Raw genomic sequence first — 22257 nt, 5'->3', positions numbered from 1 at the left:
AATGTTGACCCTTACGAGCAAGCCGAAGACAAATACAGTAAAGATGTCGACGGGCTTCGACAATTACGCGAAATGGACATTCTGCAGTATTTATTGTTTGGTGTATGTTACTAAACTCATCAGCGATTCCGAAATTACAAATTGCTACAAAGCTACGAACAGTTTTGCTGCGGATGGGTGCAGGACCTGCACATTATGACCGCATCAAACGGCAATGCCATCGTTCTTGCAAAGGTAGGCTATGCGTGTTTACTATTTTCATTGCCATGAACCTGAACGCACCCAAAGTCTTGGATGACAAATAAACAGAGCAGACTCGCTACGGCTGGTAGTTTCTTCAATTCATTCAAATTAAGTAACGCATCGCTTTTGACCGTCAGTAACAGTAACGGCGGGAAAAAAATAGATTACCCCGTTGCTGAAAAAAATAATAGCGTTATTTTTAACGGCGTTATTCCCAACACTGATGATGATAACGACAAAATTTTGTCAATGAGCAATTTTTTCATGACAATGACGTGACGTGCTAAAAACATGTTTTGGGAGACAAACATAACGAGATGGATACCAGCTTGCAAGCTATGAGAGGAAAACATGCGGTGAGCAAAAAATGCTGTGGTGATTACATAAACAGAGAAAGTGTTAGATGAAGGCTTAAAGGAAGAAAAGGAGGACGAGAGTCAGAGGGGTTGCAAAAACAGAGGAGGGAATTTAACACCTAGCGCTTCTGCCAAATCCACTTTTCTCTGAATTCATTTTAATCTAATTAAAGTGAAAAACGTTCCCCAGAGGCTCCTGATCTCTATCAAGACATATAACCTGTAATCTTGAGTGTGATTAAAGCTTACTTCCACACTTTGTATTTGCCTGCTTTTGTGTCTGTGTGCATCAGTCGGTTAGCTGGCGACCAGATGACACGAGTACATGAGACGCTTTTCAGGACGGTTGACCTAACCTGCTGGCAATGCACAATCCGGGCAAGCCCCAGGCATCAGCAGATCACCACAGCAACCCCTTTGGCACCTCTCTTGGGAGACCACACCCGCAGAAACTTTTCAGATGCTTAATTTTTAACTTTTGCCAAGATGGCCCAAGCTTTATTGGCACATGAGCAAGTCGCACACAGAATGCCTTGTATGGGTATTGGCAGGCAACACAACAGTTGCTATTAATGCAACATACACACACAGGTCAGACAAGGTCAAACGTTGTGTGTTTTTTCGCAACGGTGTTCCTGAGAGTGCCAGCTGCGGTTGTTTTGTGCAGAGTCAGGTTTGTGTTATATGAGGCTGGGTAGCCTTTTTACACACTAAAAATCAAACACGCCATGAGAAAGAAATACTTTTTTACCTTTTAACTTTACTTTTTCCTTCCAACCCCACTATCATGGTTTCTATTGTAGAGAAAACATTTTGTTTGTTTCGCCGGAATGAGTATAAAAATCAATGCGTAAAAAACATGCCAGAGTGCAGCCAGACTCTCTAAGATTGTGGACAATCTGGGTGGTCATAAAAGGCAATTGGGAATTTTTCAGAAACCAACATTTTGATGTGTGAAACATGCCATTGGCCAAAAATGGGTGCTGAGTATAAAACTGTATGACCTGACAGGGATTTAGTCTTGGGACCTATACCTGACTCCTCAGCTGTATGCACAAGTCTGCATGTGTGGCATGATGTCAGATACTGAAAACCATGTTTATTCACATTAGTGTGCACTTAATGTACATATGTTTCTGGGGTTTCTCCACCACCTTGACGGGAGACTGATGTTGGGGGCTACACAGCAGCGTGTAGTGACCGCACATCCATACAAGCACGCCAGTATAAACACCCTTGGGTTCTTCTCCCCAAATTGTGTGGCTTGGAGGAGGGGTGTGCAAATTGCAGGAGTCAATGAGTACCTTGTGTATCGGATTTTTCCCCCTCTCATTAAAAGCCCAGCGGTAACGTACAGTATGCTAACTCATATGTGTCAAAAAAGGATTAAGTCAGTCATTGTCTTCAAAAAGCTTCCTCACTTTATGCTTGAAAGCTGCCATAAATGTGTTGTTAGTTACTGGACATCTGTTAAACCAAGGCAGATCATCCATCATCTCTATCCTGTTTGAGTCATGAGGGACTTACTTGAACCTACTACCAGAGAACAGATCACTGGTCAATAATAGTTCTTAACGTGTACAACTAAATCATTCATCCAAATACTAAACTACAACAGGACCAACCAGAATCTAAATCAGTGTACAAGATCAGGGGTTTAACTTTTGTGCAATGTCTTTGACTTATTATAGTGATAGAGTGAAGAATTCAAAGTGTTTGCAACTTTCACCAACCTTCATCAACACCAAAGAATGGCATATTATATCAGACAGTAAGAATGCAAAAAATATTTAGTGTAGCACTTTTTACTGACAAATCAACACAACCAAATACATACCGGTACTATCCTTTTATGAACTAATCATTCCATACCAATCATTTCACTTGGGTTCCAGTCCAAATTCTCCTGACCTCTTGCGGTTTCACCCCCACAAGTACAAATACCTGAGCTGTGTGTTTTACCAGCAGCTAAGTGCTGCAATTAATCAATTTCCTCCTTAGCAATTAGCGTTGCTCATTAAAATCTTCCAAACGTAACCTCCCACCAAACAGTCAGCAGTCTATGGTTCAAAGGAGGCAGCGTGTGTGTCTTGCTGAGGGTTATCCATTACACTGCAGCACTCCAAATGGGAAGTCATTGAGGGGGGAGTTCGGAAAAGAGTGCCTCCTTATCTTGATTTAGGTTTAAGAAGGCTCAGGGGAGGAAGGGAAGTAAGCCTGAATATAGAGTAGAGAGGTTCATCTCTGGGACTAACGTAGAAACTAAAATATATAGATTATTGCTGTAAGCCACCTCTACTCTAACATAAAAACAGTTTGAAACAGATCACTGGCAAATGAGGCTTGTAGCGAAATATGAATAGGAAATATTACTCTAGATTGTGACCCTAACTGCCCCAGCAAATATGAATGAGTTATCGTGACATAGATCAGCGCAATTAGTATTTTATTTGATGTCCCTCATTTATCTTATGTCAGAAGTAGTTCAAAATTTTAGAACTTGTTATCCCAGAATGGTATGAATAATCATTTACCGTTTTTTCGGCACGATAAGGTGCACCTAAAAGCCTTCAATTTTGTCAAAAGCGGCAAAACCTGCAGGGGTCGGGAACCTATGGCCCACGAGCCAGATCTGGCTCTTTTGACGGCTGCATCTGGCTTGCAGACAAATCTTTAACTCATTCACTCCCAGCCATTTTCACCGGAGCAAGGCCCTTCGCTCCAGTCCATTTTACTGGATTTTGACTGATTTTGCAAGGCCCACAGAAAATTCCGTTCTATTGCTATATTAACATGGAACCCACCAAAGGAAAGATTAGACTCTCCTCTTCTTTCAGCAGAAAAAAAGTTCATATCTTTTTCCATTCTTTAAAAATTAGTATTATAAAAAGAGCAATTTTCTAATTTCTGATGAAAAAAACGGAGAAATTGAGCTTTTGTGAAAGCATACATTTCAAACTTTGACTTTAACACAGCTATTTTTTGCTTTAGTTACACCCCAAACATCTGAATAATGTTTTCCTTTTACAAATTAATACAAACAAGACAAATAGAGCTTTTGATAGCAAAGAACAATTTACTTACGCAAAAATAAAAGATGACGCTATTGTGGCCGCGACAGCTGGTTAAACTTTCCCCTCATCGTTGCCTGTCTCAAGAAGATGAATTTTTTTGAGTCTCTGCGGGCTCTGCTCGCGAACAGACCGGGCTCAACAGCATTTAGTGGTCCTGGTCGTTCTGCTCGGTCGTCCAGTAGCTGGCATCCCGGGCGTCCTACCGGTTGTTCTTCTTGGTCGTCTGCTGCCTGGCATCAATTCAGTTGTCTTCCGCCAGCGCCCCGACTTTGCAGCTTGGCCTCTCATTTCCGTTGAATAGGGTTGCGGGTCTTACCAAATGCGCTACTGCCCTCCAGTGGCCAGTTTTATTGCTTTAAAATAGATTTTCAGCTTTGTGCTTTGGACCTCAATTGAATCAGAAGCCAGAGATGTCTTTTTTGGAAAAAAACAAAAACAAAAAAAAACAAAAAAACGTAAAAGACGTATAAATACGTCTTTGGGACACTGAAACAATTAAAAATAAAACATTTATATGTTTTTGGGAGCAAATGAGTTAATTATAATGGGGGGGGGAGCTAAATTATACTCCTTTGCGCATTGCGCGAAACGGCGACGGTCACCAACGACTAGAAAGCCGGTTCACAATATTTTTAGTGGCAAAGTGCCAAACATACATGTCATTGTGTCTATCTATTTATCTATCAATCAATCGAATAGGCAACGCAGATGAGGCAGAAACACTGTTCAAGTGGGGTTGTTGTATTTTGCTGTCAAAAATAGCGGCCGATGCGCGCATGTGTGTGAGATCAGAAACTTTCCTTATTTTCATTTTAATTTCCGCCTTGTCAGCTGATTTTTGAAACCCTTTTGAGAAGATGGCAAAAAGAAAAAAAGATGAGTATCGAACTTTTCAGCAGGAATGGACAGGATAAAGACAAGATAATTAAACGGATAAAAGACATGCCTCCATCGGTAAAAACTGTTCACGATCGTACCATCATGATGTTAAATCAAATTGAGGCAACACAAGTGAAGGACATAAATGCGGCACTGTTTTTTTTCTTTTCTCAATTTATCCCAGTTCAGCGTGATTGCAAGGTTTTGACTACAAGAGGGGAGGATTTATTCAAGTCCTTCACGGAGTTCACTAAAGAAAAAAAATAGATCGATGGATAAACTTGTTTCGGTGTGCACTGATGGTGCTCAGTGCATGGTGGGGAAAAACAGAGGATTTGTGGCGCCTCTTCATCAGCAAAACCATGCAGCACCAGAAATCGCATTAATGGTAAGAAATACTCATCATTGATTAGCAACACCATAACAATGTTATTAAAAAGAATTCAGAGATTTATTGTATTTTAAAAGTGTTAAAATTACATAAAATGCACACATGACTTGCATTTTTAGTTTTAACATATTTGTATGGCTCTCAAGGAATTACATGTAAAAATATGTGGTGTTCATGGCTCTCTCAACCAAAAAGGTTCCCGACCCCTGATCTTGTGGATGCATAACGCAACCCCAACCACTACTACGGCACCTTATAATGTGGCGTGTCCTACATATGAAAACAGTTTCAAAATAGGCGATTGATTGAAGGTGCGCCTTACACTCCAATGCGCCTTACAGTGCGGAAAATACGGTAATTTGCTACTACATAGACGCGAGTCTCATGATTTATCATCAAGTCTTGATTGGACCTTTTTATTTACCATATTTGACTATATATGACTATAAGACATTACTTTTTTTTCTACCCCGCTTTGAGCTAATTTATGGATTTTAATAGGCTCATGTAATCTTGTGCATATATTATTAATATCATATTAGCATGTCTTGTGGTGTAAATATCTCATAAGACACCTGCCATTTATAGTCCAGTGCATCCTATACATGAACAAATACTTTAACCTCGAAAAATTTGGTGGGTGCGTCTTGTAGTTAGGTGCTCCTTATCACCTGAAAATTACGGTAATCAGTGCAGTTTTGCTGACACTCATGTTTTTCCAATGTGGAAAGCAGATGAAGTCCATTCTCAGAGCTGGGATCCAAACCCGGAATTTCTTCAAGCTTACTGACCACTCAATAAACGACGTTATAAACACTGTGCTACTGGAAAAGTATCATTTGCACCAACATTCAATGTTTTCTCTCGACTCATGCACTTTTCACCTGCGAAGATTAGTGAAAACTGGTTATGGCTTCCTCCAGTAGCGAAAAAAAACAGTGACACATTGTACTTTTGGGGGGGATAGTAAAAATGGAGCCCAAATAAAATTGTAAGCATGTCTGGACACTGCAAAGAGATAGAATTGTTCATTCTCCTGGGCAAATCCTTTAAAAATTAACTTGAAAGGTTCCCCATTCGAATCTGTTTCTTTTAAGAAAGTGCCCCAAGCATTCTCATCAATCAATCTCAAAAGCAACGTTAATTGTGAATATTTCAGCTTCCAGTGATGAAAAGTCAAGACCTGCAATCATTGCGCTGAGTGCTCATAAAGATGTGAGTTGCCTGTAATCTGGTCTGTGATAGTAACTCATATAATTTAGCCCAGTTTTGTTTGGTTTTTGTTTTGAAACAAACAGTGGGGAAAACAGCAATGAGGCTCAACGGTGCTGTCGAAGAAGTGTGTGCGCATGTATATTTTTTTTTCTTCTGCTTGGAGGCTAATGGCATGTTCTGGTTCATTTGCTGCTGACCACCGAAAGAGTAATTTCACTTTGAAGGCTGAAAATTTTAGTCAGACTGAATCATATGACCTAAGGGGTGTTTGATTGTCGAGATTCCAGTATTCAAGAGGCTAGCTGGAATAGACCTTTTCAAACTGGAGTAAAACATTGCAACGCTCACCACCACACACATTCTTCCACCCAGAGTCTGGATACATAAATAGGGTTCAATCGCCAATGAAAGTGGACCCCCGCCATCCCACCAAACGCACACACAAACTACCAATTTTGCCTGAGCCTTAGGGCAACCAGTGACTTCGTGTCTACAGTGATGTATTCAAGTTCAAAACTTCTTAATCGCTCAACCTTGCAGTAACACCCCCTCTTTCTGTTGAACATTTACCGTCCCATTTCCTTCCCTTCTTGCTCGCAAACACTCGCTCATTTATCGAGCTGTTTGGCGAGTTTCTGATGGGTTATCAGAGCCAGATAAGAAAGGTCAGACACAGATTGAAGACAACACGACTCCATAAACACAGCTGAACAATCTGGCTGTTCCTGTCTGCATCCACTAGTTGTTACTGAGATAAAAATGGATGGACACCCGACAAACTATTTGACAATGGACCTTCAAAAGCAGATATGCTAGAAATGTCAGATTCACACTCAGTGTAGACCTGCTTCACACCAGGCATTCTGATTTGTCTATGCTGCATACATCTGAGAAGCTCCAGATTGATCATTCCCGGATGTTGAGGCATCTGGGTAATGTGTGTGTGTGTGTTGTGTCTGACAGAGAAGAGGGGTTAAAGAATTACAACCTTGACCTGTCGGGTTTAGCCAGAGGGTGTGTTACTGATAAAAACAAAAGAATAAGTCCATCATTCACACTTGTCTGCACAAAAAATAAACAACGGTTTTAAGTAATCTTGGCATGAGTTAAGCACTTAAGAGTTCTGTTAGTGGAATTTTTCTGGCACATAAAAAATACATTGTGTATCTTGAAACAACACTTTAAACTAGGAGTGGGAACCTCTTGGTATCTCACGATACGATATGATTTGCGATTCAAAGCTTACGATAACGATGGTCTGACGATATGGCGATACAATGATTATCGATACATTGGTCAGGAAATCATTCAAGGATATTCTACAAACAACTAATACACAGGAAAAACAAGTTTCTGCTGTGAATTAGAATGAGTTTATCACTTGTAGACATCCAATCCATTTGAACTGGGAGGGTGGCACCGAATGAACATTCATTCACTCGCTGCCATCCCTCCCACTTCAAACGGATTGAATGTCTATGGCCGTCAGTGACAGCCAATGCCAGGCAATGAAATAATTTTGGGTCATTTAAGGTCATTTTCCTGTTGATTTTCAGTTACTTCCTCTTGATTTGGGGGTATTTTATGGGGCTCTTCCTGTTTATTTTGAGTTACAGAACAGGTAGTGACCTGGGAATCACCCAAATGAATATGCAGTGATGAACCTGCCTAGGCAGAAAATGGATAGAATAGGCAGAAAATGACCTGTATATGCTCTAAAATGAACAGCAAGTGACCTGTAAATGCCCTGAAAATCAGACAGAATGACTGTGAATGCTCTGGTTTCAAATGAACGAACGTTCCCAGTCTAAATGTATTGGACGTCGAGCACCGTCAATGAGCCTTAGAGTTAACTGAGACACTATTATGATGGAAGATTTTGGTAGCAACTTGTTCGTTCATTTTTATTTTTGTTTAAGACATTGACACCTTTTTAAAAACTATATCTCGATTCTTGGCAGGAGCATATCGATAACTTTTTGGGATACAAAGTACGATATATCACCATTTCGATATTTTGTCCCACCCCTACTTTAAACACACCATAATACTCCATAAATACCAATGTTGCACCGATACCAGTGTTGGTGGGGGGGCCGATACGGCACTAAAATGGTGGTATCGGTGAGAACCAACAAATAGGGCGCCGATACCATTTGCTAGTATCGCTTGAATGCAGCCTTCTTTGTCCTGACACTCACTATACTCTGTTGTGTGATTACAGGTGATCACTTTGCATGCCAAGCAGCTATACCTATTGGCCTGCTCCAGACCAATGAGAGCGGGCCAATAGCCGCTCTTAACCAATTCCGGGGCAGCTTTTTCATATGGAGGAAAAACAAACCAGGAGAAAAAATGTCTGCGGTCTGTGAATATTTCAGCATAGAAACTCCATCGAATACAATGGCTGCATGCAAGATTTGCGGCCTGAAAGTTTCGAGAGGGGGAGTTAAATCGGCCAGTTTGAATACCTCAAACCTGTTGTAACATTTGAAGACGAAACGTGAACAGACACAAAGAGTTTGAGGCTGCAACAACAGAAACTGCTACCAAGAGAAAGGGGGTTGGACCGGAGAAACAAACCCTGTCAGTTCACTTCGTCTACTTTACTTTTATTGTCTTTTACTGAAAGAAATGCCGAAGTAATTTGAGACCTGTTTCAAAAGTAGGGTTGCCACCTTTCAGAAACAGAAATAAGGGACGCCCCCCTCACGCCCAAAGCCGTACAGGTGACGAAAAAAAGGGACATGCCCAAAACTCGTAAAATGCATAGAAATGTATCTATTTATATTAGGGCTGTCAAACGATTAAAATTTTAATCGAGTTGATCACAGATTAAAATCTAATTAATCGTAATTAGTCGCTATTCAAACCATTTCTAATAATGCCATATTTTTCTGTAAATTATTGTTGGTAAGGAAAGGTAAGACACAAGACGGATATATACATACAACATTCTGTACATAAGTACTGTATTTTATATTGTGTTTATTATAACAATAGGATAGGATAGGAATATTATTTTTGTTGTGCTTTCACTAAATGATACTTATGTTTGATGTGAAGGAGTTGCCGAAGCTTATGCCAATAAACGGCGCGGTCCAAAGAACGACTGTGTCCACTCGCCTTTATAACATATATATCTCTGTACATATGTTACCCAAAATACAACAAGACACACACAATTGCCACTAAAAGAAAGATAACTTACGGAAATATGTGTGGAGCACAAATAGCACAAAACAACAGCATAAACGTCTCACAAGTACTAATTCTCCCACGTTTAGAAGGAATAACATTAGTATGGAACGGCGCTGCCCCCAAGCGGCCGGTGGCATTCTCTTCACTCTTGATGTCCATAAACGGCGTCATTGTAATCTGTTTGAGGTAATGTGTGAGTGGGTCATTCAGTGCATGCGTTGATTGCGTCAAATATTTTAACGTGATTAATAAAAAAATGAATTAACGCCCGTTAACGCGATAATTTTGACAGCCCTAATTTATATATATTCCGTATTCTGCACAACTTTTAATTCCCAATTCGGAACGATTCCTTATTTCAAGGGACGGATGGCAAGCCTATTCAAAAGTGCTGTAGAAGTAAGCAAAGTAAGCTAAGCTAAGTGGCTAACCTGCGTCTGTCAGAGAGAGACTCACTCGTGCGCTGCTTGCATTTGTGTTTTGCTATAAAGATGGAGTTATGTTGCTGCTGGTTGCACAGAGATGGAGGCTGAGAGACAGGATGCTGTGGTCAATTATTAGTAAATTATCATTTGTCACCCATCCCAGGTGGTATGCAAAAAAGTAATGCAATGCAAAGCAATGATTTCACATCCAAGTATGTAGCTCTTCATGTAAACGGTATATATATGTATTTTTTTTTTCAAACAGACCGGTATCGGAATGGTATTGGTATCGGACGATACTGCACAGCCAGGTATCGGTATCAGGGCCAAAAATGGTAAAAATTGGTATCCAACGCCACAGCCTTTCACACTCTCTCCTGCTAAACTGTGCGGTCAAACTGTCCATCTTGCGTTTGTTACTTAAAGTTAACAGGCTTGTAGCTGTAATCTTGCCAGAGAAGCTTGGTAGCTCAAAGGCACACATGTGTCAATCGTTGTTAAACTTGCATAAGTGTGCTGAAGAAACTCATTGTGTAAGTGACAAGCTGCTCTTAGCAGCGTGAGCATCAAAGCTTGAGTGGATCTGAGTGGTCTCACCAAATGAAGCATTTAATAGGCATTTTTTTTCTTTTACTTTTACATTATTGTTTAAAAATGATTCACATTATAAAGGCGGCACTGTGTGACAGTAACATGTTTGGAACTTTTGTTTAAAAAATAATGTTATCAAAATCAAAATCAAAATAAGGTGACTGACTCAGGTGCAAAAATATGCGATCGTAATTTGATCGTGAAAAATCTCATTTCAGTTGATCGGCTGAAAAAAAGCTGAAAAGAACATTTTCTTCAATGCTAAAGTCAAAAATGAAATTTATTTTTGTTTACCTCATTATATATCCACTGTTGACAAACAATGATTCCATTTTAAATCTGTGGACAATTTGACTCTTCATTGGAGCTAACGTGCATGTTTTGGGAACGTGGTACAAAAGCAGAGAGAAAACAAGCTAGAAAGAAGGCTCCAGCTGAGATTTAACCCCAAACCTCAGAACTCAAAGGCAGGAATTGAAAACACCACTCCACTCAACTTCTGTCATCATTATTACTAATAATATTTCTTATTGAAAACATAACTGTTCATATGACTTAGAGAAAGAAATGCCGGTTTATCTTGAACACACTTTATCCAACAATGATAAATTGTTTTAAAAAGCCCAAAAATCATGCCGTGATGAAATGGTATTCCTTTTTGTATAAACAATATACAATAGCAGCCCGATGACAAACTGTAAAGCTTATTAGTGATGAAACGGTACCCTCTTGTGGCATGAATAGGAAGTTTCTGTCTTACCACAAGTGTAGATGACACTGAGGTACTTTCTGGTGCCAGAGTAGCAGGGATCCCCGAACTCCCTGGAGGAGGCTCGAACTACGCAGCTTTTCTTGGCCTGGCAGCGAGAGGTCACAAGCTGAAGGGCAATGGATGACTGGCAATCTGACAGGAGACAAAACCAAAATAAAAATATTGACAAATAATTATTTTAGGTCCAAAAGGAGAGTGACAAAAAGATTGCAAAATACTATATAAATATCTCTCAGCTGTAGCTCACACACATACCGGGCGCAAATTCTATAGAACTGTTCAGACATCTTCTCATTTGCGGTCTCACGGTTTTTTGAAGACAACAATAAAATGGGGCCTCTTTTTGTCCAAAGGACACTCGATCCATGTTTGTGTACAGATACCAGAGATTGATTAATATAGCTGTCACATTTTATTGTAAAACTTCTCCTTAGCTTTTTCTACTCTGTCGACTTCCACTTTCATCCTTTTAATGAGCTACAGAGCACTTTTGGATTAAATCATTTTGGAGCACATGTACAAGACATCTTGCGCACAGTTGAGACAATATCTACACTAAGACAATTGTTTGTGTACATACTCCATTTGTTTTCATTTAGTTTATATGTCTGCTTTCCTTTAAGGATATTTTTTATAATGTTCAATATCTACTAAAGAATTCAGAATTTTTTATTTATTTATTTTTTTTAAACCTTTCCTGTTCAGCTCCTTGACACGGAGAATGGAGATCTGGGGGGCCGTTTACATGGTGACTCTCCGAGAATACGAAAAATTTCAAATTTGCATTTATATGGTTCCGTTTCCAGTCGAACAATCTCGCAATTCCGCATTAAAACGATGTAGTATTCATGCCAGGCCCGAGGGGGGAGTGCAGATTTAAAAGGTGACAGGGAATGATGCACTTTGACCCCAACAAACTCCTCAACCCGGAAAAAAAACATTCCCGCCCACTCCAAGCAATGGCATTTTTCTTTTGCTCCAAAAGCACAAAAAAAATGGAAATATTCAACATAGTTAAAAAATACTATTAAAACAGTAAATTAAAGCCGGCGTTCCGCCATTTGCTGTTTTTAATGTTTAATAGCACCGCTGCGCACGCCCATGTGACGTGTGCGAGTGCCTACGTCATCGAAGCGAAGGCGGTTTCCATTCATATGAAGGCAATGCGACACCCGTAATGGAATTCTTCCACTTTGGAGGCAGGATTCAGAAATTTTTGCCTTCGCCGACACCCTATGCACGCGAGGCCATTTCGCTACTCAGTCACTGCGTCTTCGTGTTGCAGAGTGGCCATGTAAACTGCCCCTGAGTGTCCGATTGATCTTAACAGTTTAATGTATCACATGGGAGTATGACATACATCCATTGTGATCATTCAACGTACTTCGTTTATTACGAGAAAGCAGCGAACAGGAAGGGATTATGGGGGAACAGAAGAAAAGAGGGAGAGACAAAAGAAGCACAAACAACAAGAAATGCATTAAACGCCTACTCTAAATAACTATGAATATGTTGGTGCTATCGGTAGCTAGTTGTATTTCCGGTTGCCTGATAACCAAGAAAAGGGGGATAGGGGGTCGAAGAGAGAAGTGATTGGGAGGGGTGGAGTGTACATAAATCAGCCATGTGGTCTAGAACCCAGTATTCTACTTGAGTGTGTCTATAATTCTGAATTTTCAATTGTAATCAAGTCTGCATTTTGTTTAATGGAATGTAAACTTTGCACTATTGTTGTCCTGTGAGAAAAAATTTTGACTTACTTTTACTTAAGATTTTTTGCAGAAACTGACTCTTACTTGGACCTCTTTGGTATTCCCTCCGTTCATAAATGTGATTGGCTAGTTGTAAACAAAACCACATCTACAAATATAAAACCGTATACGCATGCATTGGCTTATTCGACTGAACTGATATTTATTGTCTTCCCTGTGAAACACAATATTAACATTTGTACATACACATTAACCATGAGTCTGGAGAGAGAGAAAAGCAGATTTTTGCTAGTGCTATTCATAGGAATACATGACTGTAGTGAATATGTTCAGCCCAATAAAGGAAAACAATCATCTGTTTGAGATGACAATTTGGTGAAAACCTCTCCACCCAATATTTCTGTTATTGGATGGGCTACAGTCACTGAAGCTAAACCTTATCCATTATGTTTCCCTTGTACACTGAATTTATGATTTTTAAACCATGTACTAAATTCAAAATTCTGACAAACATTTGTGTGACGAGGAGTTAAAGACGCTTTTTGGGAGAGTATAGGAATGTAATAGGCTCTTGTTCCTTTGAGTTTCCACGCTGCACGTCACCCCTAAAATGATCCATTTAAACCCTAACAAAAACACAAGGAGATGAGCCTTTGAAAATGGACACTTGGTTCTCACCTGGGTTAAGTTAGTGTGCCTAATAGAAAAACAAAGATCGGACAGAAGATGAGGGAGCAGCTTGGCTTTGCATGTCGACAGGCTACAGTGAATGGTAGTACAGGTCAAAAGGGTAACTGTTCCAGTCAGGAAGTGAAAGTGGGCAATCTATTGGCCATGCTCACTGTCAGTGTTAGGGCCTGGGCTACAATTAATCTAGAAAAAAGATTTATCTAAATGGGATCTTAATTTGTTTTATTTCCTAATTATATAGCCCATACAAATGAATCACACCATAATAATTTTTCCTAGAATGTAAACCCTAATCAAAACCTATCCCTTTGGATAAACTTTGGCGGGTGCAAACGGACATTCCCCAGCAGGAACCAACAATCTGGAATTCCTGACCAGGACATGGTAGGGTCAAAGCCTGCAGGAAACCAGCATGAAACTGGAAAACTTGAGACATTTCAGAGACTGGACAGCATGTGAACAATAATTAACAGAAAGGATCAGGACAACTTCCTTCTCTTTAACTATATTAAAATTATTTTACGAAATAAGACAATCACCTTAATTAAGAACATTGAATACAATGGTGATGCCTTTCCAATAGTTTTACAGGTACACAGATCCCTCCGATCTGCTAAAAAAAAATCTTAATAAGAGACATTTCAAACACAATAATTCCATTTGATATTCAAGAAAGTTTTTTATAGTCTTAAATTTTACCCATCCTTCTTCTGCTTAAAATCAGTTCAGGTCAAAGTGGGCAGCATCTTCGGCAGAGACTTCCCCCACCCGAGTCACTTCAGTTTTCAGACAAGCCAAAATTAGATAAGCGTGTTTTGACAATGGCGTCAATTAAAGATTGCATCATCATTAATATATGCCAGACTTTCATTGAAAAGTTACCATGAAGGCAAGGGCGTAGGTTTGCATAGGGACGGTAATTTAAAATTGCCCCTCAACCCCCCATATGTTTTAAGGATAGAATTGACCCTACCATTATTAAGTCAATAATTTTCATTATGTTCACACTTACATTTACCCCTTTTTACAGTGCGCCAGTCCATTTTTCACCCTCAAATGCATGTTTGATTAGCTGTTTTTTCAGCCAGCAGCAGCTGCAGCCACTGTATGTAATGTAAAAGGACGTCAATGTTGTGGAGGTGGGGAACACACCACTAATTTTGCTACTGAAAGTCCGATCTGTATCAGCTTTAGCATAACATTAAACTGTGTGAGTTTGCTAACCTGCAAAACTTGATTAGGAAGCTGCTTAGAGAGAAGTGTCTTCCTTCTACTATTAACGTTAATTAAACTTTGAGAAATGCAGTGAACCGAATTTTATCCCTTTCTCCCCAATTTTCATTTTTATTTTATTCATGTGGTTTTAAAGCAGCCCAAAGGAGCTTTGATTTTTTTCGGTTTGGCTCTGCTTGTGGACAAAAGCAGTACAGTAGTGTCTTACCTGAAGGAAGGCTGAATTTTTATTATTTTTTTTTGTTATTCCCTGACTAAAGGTTTTTTTTCCCAGTTATATTTAATGTAAATATTATATATATGCTATACTAATTTCTCAATATTTAGTTGTCTTAAGACAAATGTTTATTGTACTTATTAGTTATATTAAAATACACAATAAATGCAATAATTTGAGTTATGTTCAGATATTGAAATTAGGGCTGTCAAACGATTACATTTTTTAATCGAGTTAATTACAGCTTAAAAATTAATTAATCGTAATTAATCGCAATTCAAACCATCTATAAAATATGCCATATTTTTCTGTAAATTATTGTTGGAATGGAAAGATACAATACGGATATATACATTCAACATACGGTACATAAGTACTGTATTCGTTTTTTATAACAATAAATCAACAAGATGGCATTAACAATATTAACATTAAAGCGATCCATGGATAGAAAGACTTGTAGTTCTTAAAAGATAAATGTTAGTACAAGTTATGGAAATTTTATATTAAAACCCCTCTTAATGTTTTCGTTTTATTAAAATTTGTAAAATTTTCAATCAAAAAATAAACTAGTAGCTCGACATTGTTGATGTCAATAATTACATTACTAACTACTACTTGTACTAATTACTAACTCATAAAATCAGTTGGACCCAAGCGCCAGCAGAGGGAGCCAAACAACAAAAAACAAGTAAGAAGCGGACATTACACTGTACTGTCATTTTAGTCTTTGAGCGGGGCATGTGCGTTAATTGCGTCAAATATTTTAACGTGATTAATTTTTAAAAATTAATTACCGCCCGTTAACGTGATAATTTTGACAGCCCTAATTGAAATGTAATTTTGCTAATCAAATCCAGACATTTATTCTGGGAGTTTTTAAACTGTTTTTATAGTAGTTTTTTAAAACATAGGTTTGACTAACGGTGTATCACCTGAACCAATATACACGAAAGTTAGATTTAATTTGCATTGATCATTTAGCCTTTCAATTAATTAGGTTCATATTTGTGAGAAATGCAGCCCTGACCCCCATTCACCCAATCTGTTTGGTCTTATTAATGTCCCGCCCCCAGCAAAAAGTTTACATGCAGGTTATGCTGTTATATCGTCCCTACAAATGTTGAGATCAAACCAATGCCCTTGCATGAAGGGATGTAAGGAAAAGCCATTTAATCACAGGGACCATATAAAAAAAATAATAAAACAATTTCTATGAACCATTTAAAGTTTGAGTATGAGATTCAAAAAACAGAATCCCATTAAGGTAGACATGCAAAACAAAGCATTGTGTTGTGTAGAGAAAATGTGGAAAAATTAGCCTTATTTTACGCATCGTGTGCTTGAATATTTTGTACAGAGTTTAAATGATTATTCCCTTGGGTCCAACCTTTTCTGTCTCCCATTTCAGCTTTACCACGGACAGACGAGCATAGAAGAACCTCATTTTACATGCAAACACAGACTCCCACACAGAGTGCACAGGCATGAATAACCTCTGTTAACTTTGACCTTTACCCTCAACCACCTTACGGAGCGCACATTGCCAACAAGGTCAGGCCTGTGGTTTGCAAGAAAAACTCCACAGTCAAGAGAAAACAGCAGTAATATAGTCATTCCTGAGACTTTTTATCATTCATAGCTGATGCAGTGTAAGTTTTACAACTCAAACCTTGAAGACTGCAAACGGGAAGCTTAAACCTTTTTTTCTTCCTTAACATAAACACTAATGGTCTCGGAAAGTACACTTTTCCCGAATATTGATGCAATAGCATCTCCGGACACAATGCTCCAAGGTTTCATCCCACACAAACATGCATTCAAAACCTGTCTGGGAATTTACAATAGGAGGACCTATTTTATCTCCTTCTCCGCTCATATGACTCACATGTGAGGCGTATCATTTGATGCACAAGTTGGTTGTGATACCTCAAGTCTTTGTACAGCAGACGTTTGACATGTAATGGTATGTAAGGTGATAGCTGAATATTTTGAGGCCACAAGATATGAGTAACACATTACTTCATTCTTATTGGAACACTACGCATTCTTTCCAATCAGTGGGAACAATCCAACATACACAGCAAAACGTAGTCTGTTTATAAATAAGTGGTGTATATTAATTGATTTTTATATTACAGCTAGGCATTTCCCGATCCGATCACATGATCGGAAATTGGGTGGGATCGGGTTTTTAATTTAAAGACCCCTCCCTCCTGCTGCTTTTATGTCACCAGTGCAGCTGGTGTTTGGTACTTAAAGTTAATGATGATTGACAGGTTTGTTGCTTTGATAGAAGGCTCGGTAACTCTACGATCGAAGGCACAAACGTGTTAATCATCGTTTAGCCAATTTTCGTTGTCAAGAGGCTGTTCTCGGCAGCATGAGCGTCAACGTGTAAGTGAATTTGAGTTGACTCCTTCAATGAGGCATTTAATAAAGACGAGCATTTTTGTATGTTTTTCTTGTTTAAAAATTAGGGCTGTCAAACGATTAAAAATTTTAATCGAGATAATCACAGCTTAAAAATTAATCGTAATTAATCGCAATTCAAACCATCTATAAAATATGCCATATTTTTCTGTAAATTATTGTTGGAATGGAAAGATACAATACGGATATATACATTCAACATACTGTACATAAGTACTGTATTTGCTGATTATAACAATAAATCAACAAGATGGCATTAACATTATTAACATTCTGTTAAAGCGATCCATGGATAGAAAGACATGTAGTTCTTAAAAGATAAATGTTAGTACAAGTTATAGAAATTTTATTTTAAAACCCCTCTTAATGTTTTCGTTTTAATAAAATTTGTAAAATTTTCAATCATAAAATAAACTATTAGCTCGCCATTGTTGATGTCAATAATTACACAATGCTCATGGTGCTGAAACCCATAAAATCAGCGCACCCAAGCGCCAGCAGAGGGCGACAAAACACCAAAAACACAAGAAACAAGTGGACATGACACTGTGCTATCATTTTATTCTGTTTGAGTGGGGCATGTGCGTTAAATATTTTAACGTGGTTAATTAAAAAAATGAATTACCGCCCGTCAACGCGATAATTTTGACAGCCCTATTAAAAATAAATTACATTTTGAAAAAGGCATGGTGGGACAGTGGCTAGAACTCCCACCTCACAGTTCTTAGATCAACAGTTCCTGTGTCGAGTTTGCATGTTCTTCCCATGCCTACGTGGGTTTCTCCGGGTTCCTGCCACATCCCAAAAAATCGTGCATGGTATGCTGATTGAACACTCCAAATTGTCCATAGGTGTCAGTGTGTGGGTGAATGGCTGCGTCTCTGAGTGCCCTCAGCTGGCTGGCAACCTGTTCACGGTGTACCCCACCTTCTGCCTGGAGTTAGCTGTGATAGGCTCCAGCAATTCTGTGACCGTCATAAGGATAATTGATTCAGAAGATTAATGAATGTTATGGACAGTGATTACAAGTATGGCGTTTAAGGTGATACAATGAAAAACGTGGGTGTTAATTTTGTGCTGGTGCACCTTAAAAAAAATTAAAAAAAAAAAATTAAAAAAAAAAAAAGTTTGCCACCCCAGTGCAACCAATGCAAAAGTAAGTGTGGAGCTCTTGCAATATACAGTGGTGTGAAAAAGTATCTGAATTTCTCACATTTCTGCATAAAATTACCTTCAAATATGAGCTGAGAAAACAACAAATAGGAGTCAACCATGTAGGATGTGTGTAGCTGGCGCTCCGTGGCAATGCGGAATTTCATCCTGTTATATTAATTTGTAGAACTGTCCACCGCCAAGACGTAGCACAAACTGTGTTGCGATTTCTCGGAACAGCTTTTGACGAATTGGAGAGCCTTTGACAGAGAACTGATTTATTGAAAAGTGGCCGAGGTCAGCAAATATTAAATGTAATGGTTCACTTACTTATTTTTCCCCGCTTCTGTAATTGTTTGCGTACTATCCTCATGAAAATATGAAAACCTATAAATGTTTTGGTCGTTTTAGTTAAAGCACTTTTTTTTCATCTGTGTGATTTTGATACAGATCAGATCACATTTCATAGTGATTTTATGCAGAAATGTGAGAAATTCCAAAAGGTTAAGATACTTTTTCATACTACTGTATATCGCAATGTCATTTTTTTCCTAATATTGTTCACGCATTATATATATATATATATATATATATATATATATATATATATATATATACATATATTTACTTTTTAAGGGCTAAAAAGTAACAAAATAATCCAGAAATACAATGGCATTGCCAAAAGATACAAAGTTTTATACTCCGCAACAAATCCAGAAAAAGCAGAAGAGGAAGTACTGCAAAAAGTACAATCCTGTAACATGTTTGTTGGAACTTTTTGTTCAAATAAAAACAAATAAGTAACCATTTTTTTTCTGTATCGGGACTGTATCGGCAGATTCTCAAAATCAGGTGACCCGAACTCGGGTGCAAAAATATCATGTATTTACTCAAATTACAGTCACCCCACCTATTATAAATAAAGGCCAGTCAATCTAACATTTGTTAAATAGATGCACACACATATGATTAATCAATTATGTCTGTTAGAGTCAATGCCTGAATATAGAAATACCACTTAAAATAGCTCCTCTAGTATAGATTTAATAAGAAACAAAAAATGCAATTCAACACAGTAATTATCTAACACATCAAAGCCAGTCATTTAGTTCTAGTGAAACAGCACTGCAATCATTTAGAGTTCCATCAGTAGATGCCTATGATCTGTTAGGGCTTTGCTTGAAACCCATGAAAGCACGGCGGCCCTGAGAAACAAGAAGTGGTAGCAGATCTGGCAAAGGGAGAGTAATTTAGATGTCAGGAGTTTTGTGTGATGATAATGGGTCAGATGAGAGAAGAGGGCTTTTGCTTTGAGGCTCCTCCATCACAGTTAAGACCTGTCCCACGTGACCACTCCCCCAAAAAACAAGGAGCAAACAACATCAAAGAAGTTCTACAATTGGGCATATCTTTTGTGCACTTCCTTGAAATAATCATAGTTGTGTGCGTTTATTGCGCTATTGTGCAGTGTTCCGTGACCAGAGAAAGGGCAAATTTTACAAGCTAAAAAAGTTGTGTATACAGTAGCCATATTTTGGCAGGAGGATTGTGGAGTATTATAACGTTGGGCTAAATTTAAAATGCAAAGACTGCTTATTTTAATTCACATGAATTCAAGCACAGTGCCATTGCGTTCTATTCTCAACAAGGTTTGCACGGACAGAATTATACCGACTGCATTTAAATGACCCGTCTATTGAAGCTGTGTTGGCAAGAAGAAAATCTCAAATTTTTTTTCCTCCCACTTCAATGATCATCGTGCCTGCCAACTTTAGAACCCCAGAAGGATCAAAATTAAATAAATAAAAACAACATTTTGAAATGAATACCATTTTTGATGAATAGCAGGCAAATTGTGTAACATGGCTCTTAAATTGTAAAATAAGGTAATATTATTATGAAAAACATAGCGTTTTTCACAAAGTTTTTTTTTTTTTTTTAAATAATGTGTTTTTCCACAATGGCCTTTTTATTTCATGATGTCGTTTTTCTGCACAATGACTTGCTTTCTGTCAATCATATACCTCAGGCAGAGCCAGCTAAGTGATTAGCTGGATCGTGGAGTCTGGTTGTTAGCATTTGGTAAGGTCTGGTCGTTAGCATTTGGTTGCGTCGATGAACTGTTAGGTAAACTTCCAGAAAGCATCTCATCAAAAACACACTGCTGCTGAAATCCTCGCTCAGGCTGAGGTAAAGGCCTTTCCTTTACTATCCAACCAAATTGCAACTTCTCGGAGTAACTCTGAAAGTGACGCTACCAAATGCTAGCACAGCTACCCAGACTCCACGATCCCTTAACCTTCGTCTTGTGTTCGCCTTCGGGCCCATTTTTGGAATTTTGTGTAAAATGATAATGATTTCATTCCCCCCCATTTTCTTTTGTGTTTTTTCCATTGCAAGCGAAATAAATGAAGATATTACTACCAAAGCATTTGTAATTGCAATTTTCTGGGAGAAATTGAGCATTATCTGACAGAATTGCAGGGGTGCCAATACTTTTGGCCAGCACCGTATATGAACTGTTTTTATAATGACGCTCTACAATAACCCATTCCATAACAACATTAAGCCAAAGAAATATATATACTGTATATAAACAAATCATTAAATTCCCACAAGAAAAATAAATACATTAATGAAGCATTATTCGTTCAAAGAGCATGAGTGCCCACTGGTGGAAAAAAAAGTTCCTAGTTTGAATAGTGAATAATTCCTTCAAAATTACTATTTTGAATTTAAAAGGATCATATCACCAGTTTTCCGTGGTCACTCGGTTCCAAATAAAAACTGGGAGAGAGGTTAAAATCCGCACTTATAAGTCATATTGAGGGCAGTAGTCTATATCAAATACCGTATTGGCCCGAATATAAGACTGTGTTTTTTGCATTGAAATCAGACTGAAAAAGAGGGTGTCGTCTTACATTCGCGGTCTAGACATTATACCCATTCACGACGCTAGATGGAGCCAGATATCATTGAAGTGATGTTCTGTCATGACAGATCTCAGCTACTCTCCCCATTCACGACGCTAGATGGCGCCAGATATCATTGAAGCAATGTTCTGTCATGACAGCTCTCAGTTACTCTCAAATTTAACCAGTTTGCATTATTTTATTGCAATGTTTTCCTTACTCAGATTTGTTTCAAGACTACAGTTACAGTTAGACTTCACTTTGATGGTTAATGCAGTTATTGCAATTTTGTTGTTTTAGCACAATAGATTGGTTCATTTACATTTCAAAAACCAGAACCATTCATTTCCGAATGTGATTGCACTTTAGTTTACATATTTAAATGTTCAGATATTAAGATTTGAACGAGGCAAAATAACATGCTTTTTCTCTCAAATATATATTGTTATAATCATGTGTTTCGGATGTACAAGCTTGCGTCTGATTGGTATAATAGAGTCATGTGATCATTGTTACGATGTCTCATTGGTGAAATCGGTAAAGCTCCTCTTGGCATCGCTGGCAAAAATAAATAAATAAATAAATAAATAAATAAATAAATAAATAAATAAATCTAATATGTAAAATAAAGAGGAAAAATGTAACGGCTCTTGTGTAGCCCAAAGTAGCAGAGCAAGAGTAGCGTTTTTTTCTTCACAAATTACTCAAGTAAAAAGCATAGCTTAATAAAACTACTCTTAGAAGTACATTTTTCTCAAAAA

General features: G+C 38.2%; 1 protein-coding gene across 1 annotated transcript in view; it reads right to left on the bottom strand.

Moving 5' to 3' along the window:
* Nucleotides 1-22257, bottom strand: part of LOC130907826 (protein eva-1 homolog C) — a 137730-nt gene that overhangs the window by 53854 nt on the left and 61619 nt on the right. The window contains 1 exon segment of the mRNA XM_057823300.1: nucleotides 11136-11279. Within this exon segment, the coding sequence (XP_057679283.1) occupies nucleotides 11136-11279 (144 nt within the window).

Source organism: Corythoichthys intestinalis, chromosome 19, assembly GCF_030265065.1.
Source record: "Corythoichthys intestinalis isolate RoL2023-P3 chromosome 19, ASM3026506v1, whole genome shotgun sequence".
Lineage (NCBI taxonomy): Eukaryota > Metazoa > Chordata > Actinopteri > Syngnathiformes > Syngnathidae > Corythoichthys > Corythoichthys intestinalis.
Note: the sequence above shows the minus strand (reverse complement) of the source record. Positions and strands in the feature narration are given on the sequence as shown.